This window comes from Ranitomeya imitator, chromosome 1, assembly GCF_032444005.1.
Source record: "Ranitomeya imitator isolate aRanImi1 chromosome 1, aRanImi1.pri, whole genome shotgun sequence".
NCBI classification, from domain to species: Eukaryota; Metazoa; Chordata; class Amphibia; order Anura; family Dendrobatidae; genus Ranitomeya; species Ranitomeya imitator.
Genome location: NC_091282.1, coordinates 417,742,914 through 417,765,578, shown reverse-complemented (window position 1 = coordinate 417,765,578; position 22,665 = coordinate 417,742,914). Strand labels below are relative to the sequence as shown.

General features: G+C 42.9%; 1 protein-coding gene across 2 annotated transcripts in view; it reads left to right on the top strand.

The window, feature by feature from the left end:
* Positions 1-22,665, top strand: part of VPS13A (vacuolar protein sorting 13 homolog A) — a 320,730-nt gene that overhangs the window by 205,026 nt on the left and 93,039 nt on the right. For both annotated transcript variants that reach the window (XM_069763032.1, XM_069763023.1), the window contains exons 41-50: positions 554-916; positions 1,726-1,827; positions 4,653-4,811; positions 5,924-6,185; positions 7,486-7,646; positions 8,735-8,838; positions 10,033-10,312; positions 11,803-12,198; positions 20,870-20,974; positions 21,059-21,205. In XM_069763032.1, coding sequence (XP_069619133.1) covers positions 554-916; positions 1,726-1,827; positions 4,653-4,811; positions 5,924-6,185; positions 7,486-7,646; positions 8,735-8,838; positions 10,033-10,312; positions 11,803-12,198; positions 20,870-20,974; positions 21,059-21,205 — 2,079 coding nt within the window. The remainder of the gene's footprint in view (positions 1-553; positions 917-1,725; positions 1,828-4,652; positions 4,812-5,923; positions 6,186-7,485; positions 7,647-8,734; positions 8,839-10,032; positions 10,313-11,802; positions 12,199-20,869; positions 20,975-21,058; positions 21,206-22,665) is intronic.

Here is a 22,665-nt window from a genome sequence, read left to right as displayed (position 1 = left end):
GGGTCCTCCGAGTATTTTTTTAGTGCTCGGAGATTTAGTTTTTCTTGCCGCAGCTGAATGATTTACATCTGTTAGCCAGCAACGAGGCAAACCCTACGTGTACTTATGCTGGCTAACAGATGTGAATCATTCAGCTACGGCAAGTAAAACTAAATCTCCGAATACTAAAAAAATACTCTGAGGACCCCCGAGCATGCTCGAAAAGTCTCGAGTAGTGAGTATATTCGCTCATCACTATTGCTTACCTGCAATCATCAATGGTGCCTCAACCCCTACGCGTGTTTCGGCGGCGTGCCTCAATAATATATAAGCAATTATACTCTCTGCAGCATATTATACGTATATATGTTATACGTTATACGTACTGTAGTTGTTAGCACCTTAGAGTTGTTCCTTGTGTATGAGTCTTATGCACTATTCACTTTAAAATTGACTTCTTATAAAAAGACTAACACTTGGTCCATTATATTTTGGTGTTATTACTTACCATAATCTACATCGTGTTACAAGATTGCAGAATTTATATGCGTTTTTTTTTTTTTTTTTTTTACAGGTCTCTCCAGTTATAATAAACACAGTGATCACCATCACATCTGCACTGTCAACATCAAGAAAAGAATCGATCAGTGAAGCTACTAGTCCAGTCCCACCAGATCTCTGGAAAAAGAAAGATTTAAAGAATTTAAAATTGTGGTTTCTTGAAGAAGAAAATGAGAAGGAAAATAAAAACAGTGAAAAAGACCAGATAGTCTTAACAGGGGAAAAATTAGACTTGAGCATCGACTCAATTGTCATAACTCTTGAAGCTGGTGTTGGCCACAGAACATTGCCCATTCTTTTAGCAAAGTCCTCATTTAAAGGAAATGTTAAGAACTGGACCACACTTATAAACCTGTACTGCCAACTTGAGCTAGAGGTACATATCCTATATATTCAACAATATCAATAATGGTCTTGTCCTCTGGAAGAGCTGAAACATCTCCCCACTGACCATGCTAGGTCATACAGGGCTGCTTTTACTCCATTTGTGAGGAACAGCCCTAATACAGCCTACACACAAGAAGCAACAGCCCAGCTTGGTATTGTGTCTGTATTGAAGAATGGGTTGTCAGAGCTTTTTTAAGGGTTTTTCAATGAGATTTCAAATCTGCGTGCAATACCATTGTAACAGCTAATAAAACTATACTGTCCTGTTTAATCCTGCCATTCCAGACACTTCCCTGCTGGTCTTTTGTTTTGCCCACTGTTGCAGTGACATCCTATAAACCTTAAGTAAATAGTGCTGATAATCATTGGTGTCAGTGCATATGCACTGTAAACCTGTGAGGCTAGTGATTGGCTGCAGTGGTAACATTTCCGCTGTAGCCAGATGATCATACGATGGGCTGGGGTGACAAAGAACGTTGTGCTAGACCTTGAGGTGAGTATAGCTTTATTAGCTATTTTAATACTTTAGATTGCTCTGAGCAGATTGTGACATATAATGTAAAACACATTTACTTGCTACAAAAAGGCATTTTGTAGCCCATTTAAATTGAAGTATAAGGTGACGCCACACACAACCTATGGACTGGTATATCATTCTTAGAAAGCAGTCATGTTCTTCTAATCCTGAAAGCCCTTCCCAAACAAATAAATTGCTAGTTTGGGAATGTAATGTTGATATGTGTATTTCTCTATTTGACTTTTTAGCTCAATAATTGAACCTGTGTCTTTTTCTTTCAGGTACATTACTACAATGAAATGTTTGGTGTATGGGAGCCTTTGCTAGAACCTTTGGAAATAGAGAAAAGTGATAGTTTTCGACCTTGGAGTCTTGAGGTTAAGGTAGGTTTTTTTCTTATTAAAGTTCAATTAAAATTTTTAATGAAACACATTGTCATCTGAACTTGATCTGCAAAACACAAAGCTTTGTTATGGCGTAAAAATGTTAAAAAGCCACTATGCAGTTGACTGTTCTGTGTTGTTCCACTCTGCAACTGATCACATCTGGTCACTGCCAGCACAAATAGCTGATCGGCAGTGTATCTCCAATAGAAATTCATGTGCTGCGATCCATACAGAAAGTTTTTAGTTGGCCATGTATGATGACTGAGTAATAGATTGTAAATTGCTTCAGAATATGTTGGCGCCATATACCGTATATACTCGAGTATAAGCTGAGAATTTCAGCCCATTTTTTTAGGCTGAAATTGCCCCTCTCGGCTTATACTTGAGTCATACCCAGGGTCGGCAGGGGAGGGGGAGCAGCAGCTGTGTAATAATACTCACCTGCTCCTGGCGCAGTGTCCCTGGTTCTCGGGCGCCGGCAGCTTCTTCCTGTGGTGAGCGGTCACATGGTACCGCTCATTACAGTAATGAATATGGACCCGACTGCACTCCCATAGGGGTGGAGTTGCATAATCATTACTGTAATGAAGCTGCCGGCGCCGGAGAACCAGGGACACCGCGCCAGGAGCAGGTGAGTATAATGCAGTGCGTGATATTCACCTGCTCCCCGTTCCACCGCCGGCCACCACTGCGTCTTCCGTGTCCTCTGCAGTGACGCTCAGGTCAGAGGGCGTTATGATGAGATTAGTGCACACCGCCCTCTGCCGGAACAGTCAGTGCAGAGGACGGGGAAGATGCAGCGGCGCAGACGGTGGAACGCGGAGCAGGTGAAAATAGCAAGTGCCGGGGGCCTGAGAGGTGAGTATGTCATTTTTTTTATTTTTTTTTTATCGCAGCAACAGCATATGGGGCAAATGTCTGTATGGAGCATCTTATGGGGCCATGTGCAGCATTATATGGGGCAAATATCTGTATGGGGCGATGTGCAGCATTATATGGGGCAAATATCTGTATGGGGCGATGTGCAGCATTATATGGGGCAAATATCTGTAGGAGCATCTTATGGGGCCATGTGCAGCATTATATGGGGCATCTTATGGGGCCATGTGCAGCATTATATGGGGCAGAGATCTGTATGGGGCGATGTGCAGCATTATATGGGGCAAATATCTGTATGGAGCATCTTATGGGGCCATGTGCAGCATTATATGGGGGCAAATATCTGTATGGGCCATGTGCAGCATTGTATGGAGCATCTTATGTGGCCATAATCAGCATTCGTGGAGCATTATATGGGGCAAATGTGTCTATGGAGCATCTTATGGAGCCATAATCAGCATTTGTGGAGCATTATATGGGGCAAATGTCTGTATGGAGCATCTTATGGGGCCATAATCAACATTTGTGCAGCATTCTATGGGGCAAATGTCTGTATGGAGCATCTTATGGGGCCATAATCAACATTTGTGCAGCATTATATGGGGCAAATGTCTGTATGGAGCATCTTATGGGGCCATAATCAACATTTGTGCAGCATTGTATGGGGCAAATGTCTTTATGGAGCATCTTATGGGGTCATAATCAACATTTGTGCAGCATTATATGGGGCGTATTTTGTATGGAAGATCTTATGGGGCCCATCGTGAACTGTATGGAGCATTATATGGGGCTCCTGGTTCAATATGGATATTCAAAAACACTTAACCTACTGATGTCTCAATTAATTTCACTTTTATTGGTATCTATTTTTACTTTTGACATTTACCGGTAGCTGCTGCATTTTCCACCCTAGGCTTATACTCGAGTCGTTAAGTTTTCCCATTTTTTTGTGGCAAAATTAGGGGTCTCGGCTTATACTCTGGTCAGCTTATACTCGAGTATATACGGTAAATAAAATTATTATTATTATTATTAATAGACAGAACCCTGTAGCAAGTACAGCAGTATAAGGCCATGTTCACACAGTGCGTTTTTTACTGCGGAACCGCAGCGGTATTGCCGCTGCGGTTCCGCAGCAGTTTTCCATGCAGGGTACATAACAATGTAACCCTATGGAAAACAGTCACTGCTGTGCACATGGTCCGTAAATTCGTTTAAAAAGCCGCGCAGAATAGCTGCGGCAAAAAAGAAGGAGCATGTCACTTCTTTTTCCTGAACCGCAGCGGTTCTGCACCCATAGACCTCCATTGTGAGGTCAAAATCGCAGTAAAACCCGCAGATCAAAAATATATCTGCGGGTTTTGCTGCGATTTGATGTGCAGAACCGCTGCAGCAGGAAGTGCGGGGGAGCGGGCGGAAGTGCGTGGGCGGAGTGTGGCTGCCCCCCCGTGCTCCGATCCCGCCCCCGTGCTCCGATGCCCCTCCCCCCGTGCTCCGATGCCCCCCCCCCAGTGCTCCGATGCCCCCCCCGTGCCCTAATCTCCCCCCCTTATACTTACCCGGCGTCCCGGTGTCCGTCCGGCTGTCTTCTCCCTGGGCGCCGCCATCTTGCAAAATGGCGGGCGCATGCGCAGTGCGCCCGCCGAATCTGCCGGCCGGCAGATTCGCTCCAAAGTGCATTTTGATCACTGAGATATAACCTATCTCAGTGATCAAAATAAAAAAATAGTAAATGCCACCCCCCCCCACTTTGTCACCCCCATTGGTAGGGACAATAAAAAAAATTAAGAATTTTTTTTTTTTTTTTTCACTAAGGTTAGAATAGGGGTAGGGGTAGGGTTAGGGGTAGGGTTAAGATGTTTCATTTATATCAGCTGGTACTGTACATACGTTGTAAAGTACACCACTTTGTGAACCTTTGATAACAATAATGTTTATTTTAGATGAAAAAGAAGTTGAGAAAGCAATCCTGTGAAATAGATGGTGAAGAGGAGAACTACAAGATTCCTGATTATGTTACAGCCATAAACATTTTCTCCAAAGACCAGCTCAACATCACACTGTCTAAATGTGGGATTGTTACCCTAACTAACCTAGGACAGGTAAGAAGTTCAATAAATCACTATAAGCATTTTCAGGTGTTGACATATGATAGATAGTTGATAAACAATTATTTGGATGAGCGCTATCCTCTAAAGGTGCATGTACACCTGCTGATGCACGGCATTAAATGATCATTGGATTGGAAAAGACATGTTTGCCGGTTGGCAGTCATTTAATAGCCTGTTTACATAGGCAGGAGGCGCTACAGATATGCACAGAGTGATCAGTAATAGATTTAGTGCGCATATACTGCTATTGTTCATGGTAAGACAGGTCCTGTTCACACAGGACAATGTAGTGCTGAGAATGATGATCTCATAAGCAAAGCAAAAAACCATGCCACCCAATGAATGAGCATTTGTCAGTTGGTAGGCAGGCTGTTTAGCCTGCCCAATTATCAGCAAATGAGCATTCCTAGAAACACTCACTTCTGAAAATCATGCAGTGGAAATGGACCTTTAGACTCCTTAGTTATCATGCTGGTTAATGGTGTTGCTCACTAGGGAAGAGTAGATCTGTCAGCAGATCATGTTGAAAGTTACCATGCTATACAACTGAGGAGTGCCATGGACTTTCCTGTATTGTCAGAATATCTATCCTACCACTGAGCATCACCATCCACCTATGCCAACCTCTAGTTTGGTAAAAGCTGACCCAAGAATCACAGCAGTATTGTTCTCCACCAAGTTAGGAAGATGCATGCAATGGCATACACTGAAGCCAATTACTCCTCCATCGCTATTACATGACAATTGTATACAAAACTGCAGGACACACTGTGTCTTTCATGAAGACTGTACAGATAACTCCTACAGGGTCTTTGATGGTCTTTGACTTGTCCTCAGAAAGTTGTAGTCACCTCAAAAAGGTAGTAGTGGTCTTCTTCCACCTGAGCATGTCTTGCCTTAATCACCACAAACCCCTTATGGCTGTAAGGATCAGAGTGGTTTATGAGCTCCCAGTCCATTAATGTAGCAAATGGATGGAAAGAGAGTGTCGTAACAGTGATGGAGACCCTCTGTATACATGTTTTCACAATGAATATATTGTTTGTATTAAATTACAGTTTTGCATTCGTTATTGATGTTGTACTGCACATTTTGTATCACAGGCTTTTGCGGAAGCAGCCAGCAAAACATCTGATGTCTTCAAAAAGGATCAAGCTCCATTTGTGATCCAGAATTTTCTGGGCCTCCCTATTTCTGTCTCTCCAAGTGATTCATTTACTGCATTAAATGTTGATTCACATTCGAAGAGCATAGAACTGGGAGATGGCGAGAGACTTAGCATGGATTATGTCCGTGCCAAAACCCAGGCTGATCAGTTTTCTGCAATGACCAGCCTTAGCAGCAAACACTTCTATATCCTGCTCAGTAAGTAACCAACGCATGCTTTGAAAAATAAATTATTTCTCTTTTGTTGAGAAACCTTCTATTGCTCTAGAAAAAAATCCTAATGAAATTACGTTGTTAAAATGTTTTTCTAACTCCTAAAAATATAGATTATCCAAGTGAGAATAACATTTATTCTCCCAACTCAGTACGGGCCCTGCTTCCTCATGTATCATTGCATCCCAATGATATGGTAGCTAGCAGTGAGCAGTTTAGTTACGTTGCTTTCACATTGCGTTCAGGCACCCGCTCGGCGGCACTTTCAGTGATTTACGTCTGAACAGTCAGCAAAATTGGATTTGGGCGTATGCGCCGACAGGGCCATAAACTATAATGGAGTGGATGATGCATGGCACATTCGCATGATGAGCGTGAGTCCGCTCTGTTGGCATCATTCTAGTCTAGGACTCCATCGACACAGACGTGCTAATCCCGTTTTGTGGGCGATTCATATATAACCCCCAACGGTGCCACCGAGCGGGTGCCTGAACGCAATGTGAAAGCACCCTAACTGTATTGTACACTGTGCTGACTGCCATGATCAGGTAGCATATCATTGGCATGCAATGATACATGAGGTAGCGGAGCCTATACCGAGTTGGGACAATAAATAACCCAATTTAGATTCAGACGTAAGCCACGACGGTGCCACCAAACGGGTGTCGGAACGCAATGTGAAAGCACCCTTACCGCTTGTCATCGCTTCCTGCTTCTACATTACACAAGTCATGACTTTGTAGAGATGATGAAGTTCCAGCTTTATTTGGAGAAAGATATGTTTTTCTTTACTTGTTGGGAAACCTATTTAATAAAAATAAGGGCAACCAGCTCACCCCTGCCATATGACTGGGATCTTCGGCACAGGGACGCCACTTCTGCAAGACTCAGCGCGGTTTGGATCCAATAGGAAAAACTCATCAAGCCGAAAATCCGGTCAGAAACGCGTAGGAAATTGATATTACATTGCTGGCAGGAATTGAAGATGTCATTAATTTTTTAATCGCACTGGAATAAAATTCTATTTTTTACCACCTATTTAATATCTATTAAGTAATGAATCCGGCATTTTATGCGTATACCTGCAGGTTTTGTCAGTCTTGCTGCATAATATAACTTGTTAATGGTCTTTTGAAGATAACATTGAGAGCACAAAAAAAAACGAATTTCTGTCACAATAATATAATTCTAATTTCAAAGTTTTCAGTCCTCTTCCGACTGCATGAGAATTATAAAGCTGTTTTTAGGACTTGTAAACCAAGCTGATTATTTTCCTCCATACCAGCTCCATTGAATCACTCCTCCAGTGATAAGATCCCTTTAACTAAAGTGGGTCGAAGCCTTTACTGCGTAAGACATTCCGAATCTGGTGTTGAGCGATACATTGTTTGTCAAATCGACTCTGTGGAAGGATCAAAATCGGTAACAATTCGGTCACCATTGCAGGTATAAGCAGATCATGTTAGCTATTATTATGCCTTTCAATTTGTATTATTTAAAGGGCTTATCTGGTAAAAACAAGTTAAATCTTTTCTGCATGATAGGTAATAGCTTGCTGATTGGTGGGGGTCCGATCGCTGGGACCCGCAATGATCTCCAGAAGGTGCAGCTTTTATGGAACAGCATTGCAGATGTTTGACTACTGCTCTATTCTCTTCATGCACTCGGCTTTTTTCCGGCCACCCCATGGGGAATGAATAGATTGGCAGTTAGGATTGTGACCTGACCATTTTGACACAGGGATAAAAGTTCTCCATTGGGGATAAAATTTCACTGATCTGCTAATTGGTGCAGGTCCCAGCAGAGGGGGCACCCACCGATATGGATAGGCGATAACTCGTTGTCACTGGACAACACATTAAACATATGAAGGCAAAACAATCCTGTCCCTCTAAGAAGTATTAACAATGGGATATCCCATAGCTCATGCACATAAAACCTTCAAATAATAGACTTTTCACATGCTGCCATTCTTACCTAGAAATGCAGATTGGCAGTTCACAGCAAAAAAAGTGGTACCATGCTAGTTAGAATAATCTGTGAACATGTAAATAAAGTTAGAAACATTTTTGACATGTCATAGTCCCTGATGCACTTTTTTGAGGGCCTGGACCCCACTGAATGCTCAATTGAAGGCAGAAATGCCAAGCATTTCCTTGAGCATGCACATCACGATGTATGGACCCACAGGCTTTCTGTTGAGCCCATACACTGCTCTGTGTGGGTTTGTGCACAAGCTGGACCCCGGAATGAGCAATCAGTGGAGGTCTCAGGATCTGAATTAGATTAACTGTGTCTAACAGGGGTCACAACATGTCAAAAATAATTTTAAGTTTACCGTAATTAGTTTCTATATACACTTGTGCCAAAACAGGCAACAGCATTACAAGAGTTCTACCTTTTTATAAGAATGGATTTCTTAGTGATAGCGTCATTTATTTATTTATTTATTTATTTATTTAAAATCTCTGAACAAATCAAACATATCGCAGATTATTATCATCTCTGTTTTGTCATCGTATGATACTTTGCAGATAAGAAATCACTTTTCCGTACCATTTGAAATTTATTACGATGACACATGTATGGGGACTGCTGAACCAGAAAGTGATTTTAACATCCCACTGTCATCCTACAGGTACAGTTTTATTTTCTAGTGGCAACGTAAACTTGCTTTTCTTTGTGACAGTCAAGCTATGTCAGGATTGGGAACAACACTTAGATCTACTAGAAGTTTAAGAATAATTGTTTTTACCCGTCTGACCAATAATTGAAATGGGCACGTAGATTAGCAGCAACCAAAAGCTCGTCACAACTAGTGTGTGTATGCATGTATGTGTGTGTGTGTGTGTGTATATATATATATATATATATATATATATACATATATATATATATATATATATATATATATATATATATATATATATATATATATATATATATATATATATATATATATATATATATATATATATATATACATATATATATATATATAAAATATAGTACAGACCAAAAGTTTGGGCACACCTTCTCATTTAAAGATTTTCCTGTATTTTCATGACTATGAAAATTTGTACATTCACACTGAAGGCATCAAAACTATGAATTAACACATAAAAGAAAGAAAAATCTTTAAATTAGAAGGTATTTCCAAACTTTTGGACTGTAATAAATATATGTGTATATATATATATATATATATATATATATATATATATATATTTATACATATATATATATATATATATTATAGTACATTATACTCAGTGATAGCGGGCTATTAATATTGGTACTCTATTCGTATGTTGTGTCATTGTTGCTAATTCTTCGTCAGTGCATTGGGCATCAATTTCATCAATGGGGCTGATACCAATGCATTAGGAAAAGTTAGGTAGAGGCTTTATAAACATGGCTTTCAACCCAAACATCTTATTATTCAATGCATTTGCATCAGGAAACTTGTGCAAATATTGCCAAATCTGTCACCTTACTGTAGCTCTGTGAGAATTATAATGTTCGACACCCTAACACAAACTGATGGAACATAAGCCAACATTGATCTTACATAGCACCGACTTGTACTCGGGTATTGCCCCCATTGATTCCTACAACCTTGATTCCAGATCTTGGATAAAATCTCGCAAACACACTAGGGCAGGTTACCCTGATAAAATATGGAAGCCAGATACCTAGAGGCCATGTAAGGAGCCCAGGAGTTATGGTTCGTTATCTCATATTTAGCTAACACTAGATTACTATAAAGGAAGGGGTGATAATGTGCCCTCTATTGGACTGTCCTTTCATAATATACTCTTTTTTTTTCCAGATCAACACTGTGCTTAAAACCAGCCCAAGAAGAGTATGAGAAATGTGAAGGGATTGACTTTGAAGAGTTCTTAGAAAATCAAGGTTCACTGTTGGGGAGAAAGTGTCAGTCTCGCAAAAGAAACACAGATTCTTTCATTGTAAATGTTGTACCTGTGATAGACACTCTCATTTCCTCTGCTTGTACCGATAAGAGATGGGATCTGCCATACGTTGTTCATTTATGGCCAAATGTCGTGCTTCAGAATTTGCTTCCTTACCAAATATCATACTCTCGTGAGGTATGTGTATGGGCTTCTACTCACAAGTCTGCTTCATAAAGGCCTATGAAACTCAATATTAAAGCTGTTTATTAGTATTCGTTACAGTCCTTTGGTTTGTTGAATCCTGTTGATTTAGTATTTGTTTTTAAGTGATCGTATAGCAGTATAGTATAATGATCATTGTTATTAAAGGAAACCTGTCCAGTTCCCCTGACTGTCTCTAGCTGCTACTACAGTGGCATGGGTGCAACGTTCTTAATTCTAATAAGATTTTTCATATATAGTGACTTACTAATCCTGCAATCTTTATATAATGTACTTTTATCCTTCAACACTGCTTATCCTGTAGAGGCAGGACTAGTCCAGCTGGTGTCTCATCACCTGGGTTAGTATGCCAGGTTATCCTGTGGAGGCAGGATTAATCCATTTGGTGTCGCATCTCCTCAGCTAGTATGCTAGCTTATCCTATGGAGGCAGGACTAGTCCAGCTGGAGTCTCATCTCCTGGGCTAGTATGCCAGCCTATCCTATGGAGGAAGGACTAGTCCGGCTGGTGTCTCATCTCCTGGGCTAGTATGCCAGCTTATCCTATGGAGGCAGGACTAATCCGGCTGGTGTCTCTTCTCCTCAGCTAGTATGTCAGCTTATCCTATGGAGGCAAGACTAGTCCGGCTGGTGTCTCATCTCCTGGGTTAGTATGCCAGGTTATCCTGTGGAGGCAGGATTAGTCCGTTTGGTGTCGCATCTCCTCAGCTAGTATGCTAGCTTATCCTATGGAGGCAGGACTAGTCCGGCTGGAGTCTCATCTCCTGGACTAGTATGCCAGCTTATCCTATGGAGGAAGGACTAGTCCGGCTGGTGTCTCATCTCCTGGGCTAGTATGTCAGCTTATCCTATGGAGGCAAGACTAGTGTGGCTGGTGTCTCATCTCCTCGGCTAGTATACCAGCTTATCCTATGGAGGAAGGATCAGTCCAGCTGGTGTCTCATCTCCTGGGCTAGTATGCCAATATCGTTGCCAGCCTGCCTTAGGATCCAGCCATGGGGGAGTGTGTACCCAAGCTGTCTATCATGCTCAGAGAGGGATGATTACAAGATATGTGGCCGGACAGGTCACTCCTCACTGGACTATTCCTGCCTCACTTGCATATACAATTCTGCAGGATAAAACTATATTCTTTAAAGATTGCAACAATAATATGTTACTAGCAGGTTTCCTCTAAAAGCAGATCTGTCATCAGATTTTACAAAACTATCTGAAATCATAATTGGATCTTTTCAACCTGATGAGGCTAGTGTGTTTACTTTGAAAATCCATATCTGGATGGCTGAATAAACCTCAAATTAAAATGAGCAGGCTGGGAAACCATCACAATGGATTAGGCCCTTGGAGCTTCATCAGGTCTAAGAGATCAGATGATCAGTTTAGAGACCATGTTTCTTGTAGCAAGGCCAATTTAAATGGCTTGTTCTGACTTTGTATAGTTAAATATATTTGTTTTGTTCACAGGGTGCAGAGAATGAGCGTGTTCTGATAGAAGATGGCTGTTCAGTCCAGATACATAGTGCAGTCATAGACGAAACTAAGCTGAGATTGCGCTTATTAAATTATCTTGACTTCAACTGGGAAGTCAAGTATCACATCCAAAGCAAGCAGGCAGATATTCACTTCATCACATTCAGCAGTATCTCCGAGCTGGAGAAGGTAGAGCTGGATATCGCTGTCCATGTCACTTATACTACGGGGCAAACTATTCTAGCAATTCATAGTCCCTACTGGATGGTCAACAAGACCGGGAGAATGCTGCAATACAAGGCTGATGACGTGCATCGGAAACATCCTGCTGATCACAAGAAACCTCTTCTTTTCTCTTTCAAGCCAAAGAACTTTTTCCAGAATAATAAGGTATATCATTGGTTACTCAATAACAATTAATGGAAATGTTAACCTTTTAAAGAAAAGCAACTAATATCAATAAGCAAACCAAAAAAACAGGCCCAATGAGGTGTGAATTTTTTTTTTTTTTTTACATTTCTCCTTCGCCTCATTGGGGGACACAGACCGTGGGTGTATGCTGCTGCCAATAGGAGGCTGACACTAAGTGATACAAAAAAAGTGATCTCCTCCCCTGCAGTATACACCCTCCTGCTGGCTCTCAGCTAACCAGTTCTTGCTTAGTGTCTGTAGGAGGCACATGGGTCTGTTTTTATTTTATTATTTACTTTTCTGTAAATTTTTATTTTTTAATTAACGGAGTGAAGGGGGCGACGGTTCCTTTCAAGGTTCCGATCTCCCCCGAACCATCAACAGGCGAGCACGGCGAGTATACCTCCCCGTACCCTCTCCTGCGACGTGGGAAGCCATGCCTGAGCTCACTTCAGGGGCGACGGTTCCTTTCATGGTCCCGATCTCCCCACACCAGCAGCAGGCGACCACATGGAGTGTCGCCTCCATGTATCCTCTCCTGGAGCCAGGCCTAATGCCGGACAACTGGCCCTGTCCACCCGGACTGAGCTCCGTGGCTGTACAGAGGCCCCTCTCTATGGCGTCCGAGCAGCCCCCACTGTCCCACCACTGTGAAAGCGGATGGCACAAGGAGGCGGACGGGTCCTCTCCACCTCCTAACAAACGGATGATGGATTGAGGCTTATCCCTGCACCGTCCACGCTGCACAGAACAGCGCTGAAACCCACATCCGCGGCGGCTCCATGCCGGGACGTGCACCCATGGTGAGTGGATCCATCTTCAGTGGGATATCCACATGCTGACAGGCAGCCTCAGCCACTTCCCTGTGGCCCACCTCTCTGAGGTAACGCTCTGGATGGCTGCAAAAATTTAGTCCCTGGCTTCGGCCGATTTGTAGGCCGCATCCTGGAAGTCTTGCCTGGAACGACCCACTGATGACGTCCGCCGGCTACAGAAATTTAGGCCCCGGCTTAGGCCTATTCAGCATCGTGTCTGTGGCTCCGCCCCCCAAATTGGCGCTTCTCGCTCTCTGCGAGATTTTATCAACTCTGCAGCTCCCGATGGCCATCTTGGTCCACCCGGCCAGCTCACACTGGGGTGACAGTATTTTTGCATTAAAGGGGCACATCGACTCTACATCAGTACCCGGGTAAGGAAGTACCTGGTCTTAAAGGCACACGATTAGTAGTCCCTGGTCTTAAAGTCATATGGCCAGTATTCCCAGTCTTAAAGGCGCATGACCAGTAGTCCCTGGTCTTAAAGGTGCATGACCAGTATTCCCTGGTCTTAAAAGTCGCATGACCAGTATTCCCTGGTCTTAAAGGTGCACAACCAGTATTCTCTGGTCTTAAAGGTGCATGTCCACTATTCTCTGGTCTTAAAGGTGCATGACCAGTATTCCCTGGTCTTAAAGGCGCATGACCAGTATTCCCTGGTCTTAAAGGTGCACAACCAGTATTCTCTGGTCTTAAAGGTGCTTGTCCACTATTCTCTGGTCTTAAAGGTGCATGACTAGTATTCTCTGGTCTTAAAGGCGCATGACCAGTATTCTCTGGTCTTAAAGGAGCATGACCAGTATTCTCTGGTCTTAAAGGCGCATGACCAGTATTCTCTGGTCTTAAAGGTGCATGACTAGTATTCTCTGGTCTTAAAGGCGCATGACCAGTATTCTCTGGTCTTAAAGGCGCATGACCAGTATTCTCTGGCCTTAAAGGCGCATGACCAGTATTCTCTGGTCTTAAAGGCGCATGACCAGTATTCTCTGGTCTTAAAGGCGCATGACCAGTATTCTCTGGTCTTAAAGGCGCATGACCAGTATTCTCTGGTCTTAAAGGCGCATGACCAGTATTCTCTGGTCTTAAAGGCGCATGACCAGTATTCTCTGGTCTTAAAGGCGCATGACCAGTATTTCCTGGTCCTAAAGGCGCATGACCAGTATTCCCTGGTCTTAAAGGCGCTTGATCAGTCCGAGGAGCCCTCCGCCGCCGACCCCAGCTTTATCTTCTAGTTCCCCTCAGTGGACTTCTTCACTGACCAATCCATGGTTCTCTGACCAGGAGATTGAATCCCTCTGTGTACCCTCTGTGTTTGGAGTGCTCGCAGGACCAATATACATGGTCCCTATCCTACATGGGAGCCGTCGGCTAGCAGGGGCCGCAAGTATTCTAGAAACGTGCAGGCGTCTAGAAACATACAGGCATCTAGAAAACGGAAGTTTTTCATTTCCTGCTCCCTCACCAATGATTTGAGGACAACAAGGCTCTGAATATGGATTGGATATTGCCTGAGCTTGCCAGAGCTTCAGAGACTAAACTCCCTCGAGAGTATTTGCCATTCAATTCGGATAAGCGATTCACTGGACAGAAGCCTCTACGTGGGATGCCATGCCTGGCCTGTTTTTTTAAGGGTGACGGGTCCTTTAAAGGGCACCGATCTCCCCACACCATCAACAGATGAGCACACGGAGTGTCGTCTCCATGTTTCCTCTTCTGTATCCAGGCCTAACGCCAGACAACCTGTCCTGTCCACCTGGAGACCTGAACTCTGTGGACATATAGAGGCACCCTTTTTGGCGTACGAGCTCCCCCCTCTGCATCACCACTATTTAGTGGATGATGCAAGAAGGCGGACAATTCCTCTCCACTTCCCTGTTAAGAGGTTGATGGATCGAGGGTTCCTAATTTTTATCTCTGCACCGTGAAAAGAGGAGATGGCAAGAGACTATGACCTGCTGGATGCAGCCGCACATTCTGCCATGGGGCAGAATAACCGGGTAGAATCTCCTGTGGTATACCTACCAGTATCCCTACCTGATGGGTCATCAATTAAAAATACCACGGACTGTCAGATAGTAAATCTGGTTCGTTCCGTCTTGCGGCTTCGGGTCCAGCGCTCTATCCTCCCTAGCGGCCGCATGGATTGCTAGAGCAATGGTCTCCTGGCTGGAGACCTTAACTACCTTGATTCACACCAGCAACAACTGGCCAATCAAATCCTTTGAGCGGGAGTCTGACAAAGGATTGTATAAGGATTGTCCAGCACAGTCTAGATCTAAGGGATCTTGTTCCAAACAGGGAGACGAAAAGTAACATCGACCCTGGACCTCAAACTTCTAACAACCTTTGACATGGTCCTCCTTCTTTGGATGGAGTTTCTCCGCTCAGCCATTACTTCAACAGAAAAAGGTGCAGTTTCCGGCATCCATCGACATTCGGGTTGCTTGCCCTCTGCAAAAATTCCTTCGCCTTTCAATTCGTCAACAGCATTTTCAAATCACTACCTTGTCCTTCGGCCTTGCTTCCGCACCCAGAGTGTTCGCTCGGGTCATGGCGGATGTCATGTTTCTCTTGCACTCTAGAGGCGTGCTCGTCCTGCCCTGTTTGGTCTGTCTAGCCGCTCTTCCAGGACTACGCTGAGTCGTCTATATCTCTTGCGATACGTTCTCTCCTGGGCTGGCAGCTACACTTAGACAAGTTCTCCTCATTTCGAGCCCAGCAGATATCCTTTTTGAGGATGATCCTGCACACTTCTAGAAGGATGGTAATTCTTCCTCGAGACAAGGTCATGGCCCTTCAACAGGGAGCTCGCGCAAGGAGAGTTCTGAGGACTTGATTACTCACCCCCTCATTTCATTCGATTTGCTAAGAGAGTTCTGAGGAAAAATGGTGACGACAATGGAAGCGGTTTCCTTTGCTCCGCTCGTTTTCAGCAAGTCAAACAGACTTTCAGACAATAGTCTCTGAGCTCCTTCTTCATCCAGGGCCTTTCTCCCGGTTCAATGGTTGTTAGTAACTACCAATGTCAGTCTTCTTCTCCCCATCATTGTTCTGGAGATCCGAACGGTAGTCTTACAGCAGGTCCACTGCCTTCTGGCGGGTCACCCTATCCGAATTCAATTGGATAATGCCATGACGGTGCCTTACGTCAGTCATCTAGCAGGTACCCACTGTCAGGCACCATGACCGAGGTACCTCACTTTCTCTGATGGGCCGAAGTCTATTATTCGGTGATCTCGGCAGTATATATCCCAGAAGTAGAACTCTGAACGGCAAACAAATTCAGCCGAACTCCCCTTCCACTGCTTCCGAAAGCCTTTCGGAAGCAGAAAGGGGCACCAGTGATCCTCAGAGATCCGCACTGACCACGTCCGTTTTTTTGTTTGCGGAGCTAGTATCTTCTCGCCTTATCGCAGCACAACTGCAAGTAGGGACTTTCTCACAGGGAGTTTTCACACGTAGTTCTTCCCTATCGCATACCGTTAGATCATTGGGACCTTATTATTCCTAAGAGCCTTACAGTAGGCTCCTTTTTCATCCGGGCAGACTTTACTATCAGGGAAAGTCGTCCCGTTCTCCTCTGCGATATTCTCACTCTGACGAGTCTTCGGAGCTAGCTTCTCTGCTCTTTCAGACTTTTTTCCCTTATTACCTTCGAGGCAAGGTTGTCCTCAGGCCATCTCCATCCCTTGTTACCAAGGTGGTACTGTATTACCACTGTTATGAAGGCATAGTTCTTCCCTCATCTCTTTTGGCCCCATATTCTGGACGAAGTGAGTGCTCTGAGTAGGTATGTCTTGAGGACGGCGTCCTTCTGAAGGTTGGATGTTTTATTTGGGCTTCCTGACGGTAGAGGAAGGCTTCCTGACATTTTCAGGAAGGGTTTAGCCGTTTCATCGACCATGATAACATGGTGAATTCCTTTCACCATCCAGGAGTCCTTCCGTGCTAGATGTCAGCCTATCTCCCTGTCTATCAAGGGTTCTAGGCACCAGGCATCAGCAAGGCACGCCTGCAAGCTTGCGAATTCGTCCAGTCCACATGCATTCTTGAAGCACTATAATTCCCACACTTCCACAGATGTGAGTCTGGGCAGGCGGACTCTGCAGGCCACGGTGGCGCACTTGTAAGTAGCGGTTACACAGGGCCTGATCTATTGTTGTCCCCACCCAGGGACTGCTTTGGGACGTCCCACGGTCTGTGTCCCCCAATGAGGCGAAGGAGAAATAGGGATTTTTGTGTACTCACCGTAAAATCCTTTTCTCCGAGCCATTCATTGGGGGACACAGCTCCCACCCTGTTATTAGCTTATGCTTGTTTTTTTATAATATGACATGCTATACGCTCATATATTGTTATTGATCTCCTACTGCTTTTGCACCGAACTGGTTAGCTGAGAGCCAGCAGGAGGGTGTATACTGCAGGGGAGGAGCTAACTTTTTTTGTATCACTTAGTGTCAGCCTCCTATTGGCAGCAGCATACACCCACGGTCTGTGTCCCCCAATGAATGGCTCGGAGAAAAGGATTTTACGGTGAGTACACAAAAATCCCTATTTTTGCATTACACCTAGCCTGGTGTTTTTGTGTTGTTTTTTGTTTGTTTTTTTAAATGAATGTAGACAATCTTTTAACATACAATTGACATTCTTCACTTGCATACAGTATTTGCATAACATATACAAGTGCTTCAGTCTAAATTAGAATATAATCAAAAAGTTAATTTATTTCAGTTCTTCAATACAAAAAGTGAATCTCATATATTTTATAGTCATTAGAAACAGAGTGATCTATTTCAAGTTTTTGTTTCTGTTAATGTTGATGATTAAGGCTTAAAGCCAATGAAAAATCAAGTCATTTTCTCAGTAAATTAGAATACTTTATAACACCAGCTTGAAAAATGATTTTAAAATCCAAAATGTTGGCCTACTGAAATATATGTTCAGTAAATGCACTCAATACTTGGTTAGGGCTCCTTTTGCATTAATTACTGCATCAATATGGCATGGAGGAGATCAGCATGTGGCACTGTCTCTCTCTCTCTCTCTCAACAGAAAAGCTGGTGTTACACATTTCAAATCGCTACAGCGCACAAGCGACAAGATGACGATAGGCGTCCATGCCCCTAAGACCTATGTCATCACTCTGCCCACGCTCCTTCATTGGCTGAAAAAATGGAGCCAAGCGCGTCATACGAAACGCGACTTTGGCGCGAAAGTCGCGTACCGCATGGCCGACCCCACACAGGGATCGGGTCGGGTTTCATGAAACCCGACTTTGCCAAAAGTCGGCGACTTTTGAAAATGAACGATCCGTTTCGCTCAACCCTAGTGACCTCTCCACTCTTCCTCCAGACTCTGGGACCTTGATTTCCAAAGGAAATGCAAAATATACTTTCATCTGAAAACAACACCTTGGACCACTGAGCAAACAGTCCAGTTCTTTTACTCCTTGGCCCAGGTAAGCCGCTTCTGGCGTTGTGTATTGGTCATGAGTGGCTTGACACAAGGAATACGATACTTGTAGCTCATGTCCTGGATACATCTGTGTGTGGTGGCTTTTGAAGCTATGACCCCAGCAGCAAGCAGTCCACTCCTTGTGAATCTCCCCCAAAATTTTTGAATGGCCTTTTCTTAACAATCTTTTCAAGGCTTTGGTTATTCCTGTTGCTTGTGCACCTTTTTGTACCACACTTTTTCTTCAACTTTCCATTAATATACTTGGATACAGCACTCTGTGAACAGCCAACGTCTTTAGCTATGACCTTTTGAGGCTGTGGAGTGTGTCGATTACTGCCTTCTGGACATCTGTCAAGTCAGCAGTCTTCCCCATGATTGTGGAGCTACTGAAACAGACTAAGGGACTTTTTTAAACGCTTTGGAAACCTTTGCAGGTATTTTTTGTTAATTATTCTAATTTACTGAGATAATGACTTTTGGGTTTTCCATTGGCTGTAAGCCATAATCATCAACATAAACAGAACTAAACACTTGAAATAGATCACTCTGTTTGTAATGACTCTATGTAATATGAGTTTCACTTTTTGTACTGAAGAACTGAAGTAAATTAATGTTTTGATGATATTCTAATTTAGTGAGAAGCACTTGTATTTAGTAATATTTCTGAAACCTAATCCTGCCCATCGATGACCCTGTCACATGATCGCGGGTCACAGATGGGTCAACATGACAACCAGAGGTCTCCAGCAGACCTCTGTGGTTGCCATTACCAGATTGCTATGAGCCCCACCCCATGGTCGGCGCTCATAGCAATTGAGCATTTCTGCTACATACAGGCGATCTGATCATAGCCTGTGTGCAGCAGAGGCAATCAAAGTTTGGAGACTATTGAAGCATGCAAAAGGTAAAAAAAAATGTTATTAAAAAATATAAAAATTCAAATCATCCCCCTTACCACTCATTCAAAATAAAGCAATAAAAAAAAATCACATGTACACATATTTGGTATTACCGCATTCATAATTGCCTGGTCTATCAATATAAAGAAAAATTAATCTGATCGATAAACGGCGTAACGAGAAAAAAAATCAAAACGACAGAGTTACGTCATTTGGTCGCCGCTACATTGCAATAAAATGCAATAACTGTCAATCAAACGATCGTATCTACACCAAAATAATGTCAGTGAAAATGTCAGCTCGGCGCGCAGAAAATAAGCGCTCACCTAGCCCAAGATCTGAAAGATGGAGACGCTGCAGGTCTCAGAAAATGGCGCCATTTTTTGTTTTACCAAATGTATTTTTCTTCACCATTAAAATAAAAAAGAACCTAGACATGTTTGGTGTCTATGAACTCGTAATAACCTGGAGAATCATAATGGCAGGTCAGTTTCAGCATTTAGTGAATATGGTAAAAAAAAAAAAACTCCTCTGGAATTGCACTTTTTTTTGCAATTTCAATGCACTTTTCCAGTACATGATATGTTAAAACCAAAGGTGTCATTCAAAAGTACAACTTGTCCCACAAAAAACAAGTCATACATGGCCATTCTGAATGAAAAATTTTTAAAAAAATTATGGCTCTGGGAAGATGGGGAGCAAAAAACGAAAGTGCAAAAACTGAAATACCTCTGGCCGATAAGGGATTAAGCATTAATGGCAAAAACAGAAACTGAGTAACCTCTCTAAGGCTACGTTAACATTTGCGGTGTTGGGCGCAGCGTCGTCGACGCATACCGACGCATGCGTCATGCGCCCCTATCTTTAACATGGGGGGCGCATGGACATGCGCCGGTATGCGTTGTATTGCGTTTTACGACGCATGTGTCAATTTGACGCACCAGACAGGGCGCGGACGACGCTACTTGTAGCGTTTTCCCTGCGCCAAAATTCGTGAACATTAGTACTTTATAACAACGCACGCATCAAAAAACGCAGCATTTTGTAATGCGTTGTTGGTTTCGTCGACGACGCTGTGCCCAACAACGCAAATGTGAACGTAGCCTAACTGTGGATCTTATTTGAGGAAAATGATCATAAACAGGAAAAATACAATTTTCTGTAGTTAATAGTTTTGGATCCATATGCATTTTTATTATTAAGTCAACACATTTTTGGCTACCTTCGTAATAATTATTGTTTACCAGCTACGTGACTTGTTTCACTCTCTGTTTTTATATATGTTTCATGAAAAGTCATATAAAAATCAGCTGAAAATTTAAGTCACAGCCTTCACCCTTTAGAATTTCTTTGTGCCGCAACAGGTGATAGATTGGGCATTATACATAAGTCAAAGAACTAGTGGCATGTAAATATTATCATGTACGTTCATGTCATCATCTTGGTGCCATCATTTAGTGTCGTGTGTGGCTTTTACAGGTACAACTCATGATCACTGACAGCGAATTGTCTGATCCCTTTTCATTGGATACCGTCGGTTCTCATGGCTCTGTAAAGTGCAAGAGTAAGCACCTGGAGTACCAGGTAAGGGCACTTCTAGGCTTACTAATATATCCCCACACACAGGAATTAGTACGTATTAATTATTTGCTCTATTGTCCATTTTAGGTGGGCGTCTCCATTTACGCCAGCAGTTTTAATCTCACCAGAATTGTTACGTTTACCCCATTTTTTATGATCGCCAATAGAAGTATTTATAAGGTGGATATCATTGAAGAGGGCACAGAGAGAGTGGTTGTCGTTGGCTCTGGGCAGGTGAGTTATTGTGGTGTCCACAGTGGTTGTGTCCTTTCCTCTGCCATACAGAATAGCTGGAATATGGAAATCTCATTGTTTTGGCTGACCAGCCATGCAGGCCAGGAAAGTGTAAATTCAGCTTTATACAGGACTGCAAAATAGTTTTTGAAGGTACAGATGAATGACCTCGGGGAGACCAAAACATTTGGTCTCCCCGAGGTCATTCATCTGTACCTTCACAGCCTTTTACTAGGCAGTGCTCCTAATAGCCAGTTTCCTACTCCACACTGATGAGGGGCAAAAACCCCGAAACAGCTGTCTGTGGATGGATTCCATGCTTGGCATAGGTGGTTTCCTTTATTGGATGTTTTCCTTTATTGGATGCTGCCCTTCCCGTGGTTGTTCCTTCCCGGGGAAAGGCCTGGCTATTCATTGCTTGCGTTGAGAAACACGTGATGGTGTCTCCGCAGCTTACTTTACATGCAAAATAGTTTTTGTGATTTGCTATCTTTTTATGCTGAATGTTATGGGATATAATTGTAGTAAATGAAAAATACGTTGCAAATTTTCATGTGTCAGTACATTTTTTTTTTTTGTAGGATGGTCGTAGACATAAGGTATCTACAGACTATTGGGAGATTCAGAGCGATCTGCCAACAATCACTTGTCTGGCATCATACACATAAGAGTGACAGCAGGCACAAGTAAATTTATATAGATCTGCCAATACTCTGCAGAAAGTATCTCCTGTCTATGGCCAAATTTAGGTATATGGTAAGTTTGCGACAGTTATTCCATCCCATACTCTCAATACACGTCTTCATAATGGGCAGAGGAGAGTAATCCTCAGTCAGACGTCCCTTGTAGAGGCTTATACTCAAAAGAAAATAACCAAGCATGTTGAATTCCAACATGATAACCTTTATTTCCTCAGATCTCAGCCATTTTGTGAAGAGTTGGGACACCCCCAAACCGATTATACATTGTGCTAGTCACACCGCATTTGTTGGATTCCTCTCCTTGTTTTAATAATATTCAGCACAAGGAAATTACGGGGTTGCCTAGTGTAATGTAAATGAATAAAACTAAATGAATATGAAGAACAGTTAATATATTTATTTAATTATATAAATGAATAAAAGTATCTCAATGTGCCTTTTGGTGTGCAGTTACTTCCTTCCATTCAGTTGGTTATTTAATCCATTCCCATTTTAACATATCTGTCGTGATTGCAAATGAGATTAAAATTGAAATACTGAAAATATTTTCTGACTTGTGTAGTACTAGGCTAAAGTAGCACTCTTCTTACCTTTTTTCACAAAACCTATGTAAACGGTAGTCCCCTATTTCTGTCTTCTCCGGTATCCAGCGCCGGTCGTGTCCTCTTTTGAGTCACATGATGGTGATTTACACTCTCCGGCTCACACTGCGGTTAAGGCTCATTCTGACACTACATAGGCTCACATTGTAAAAACCAC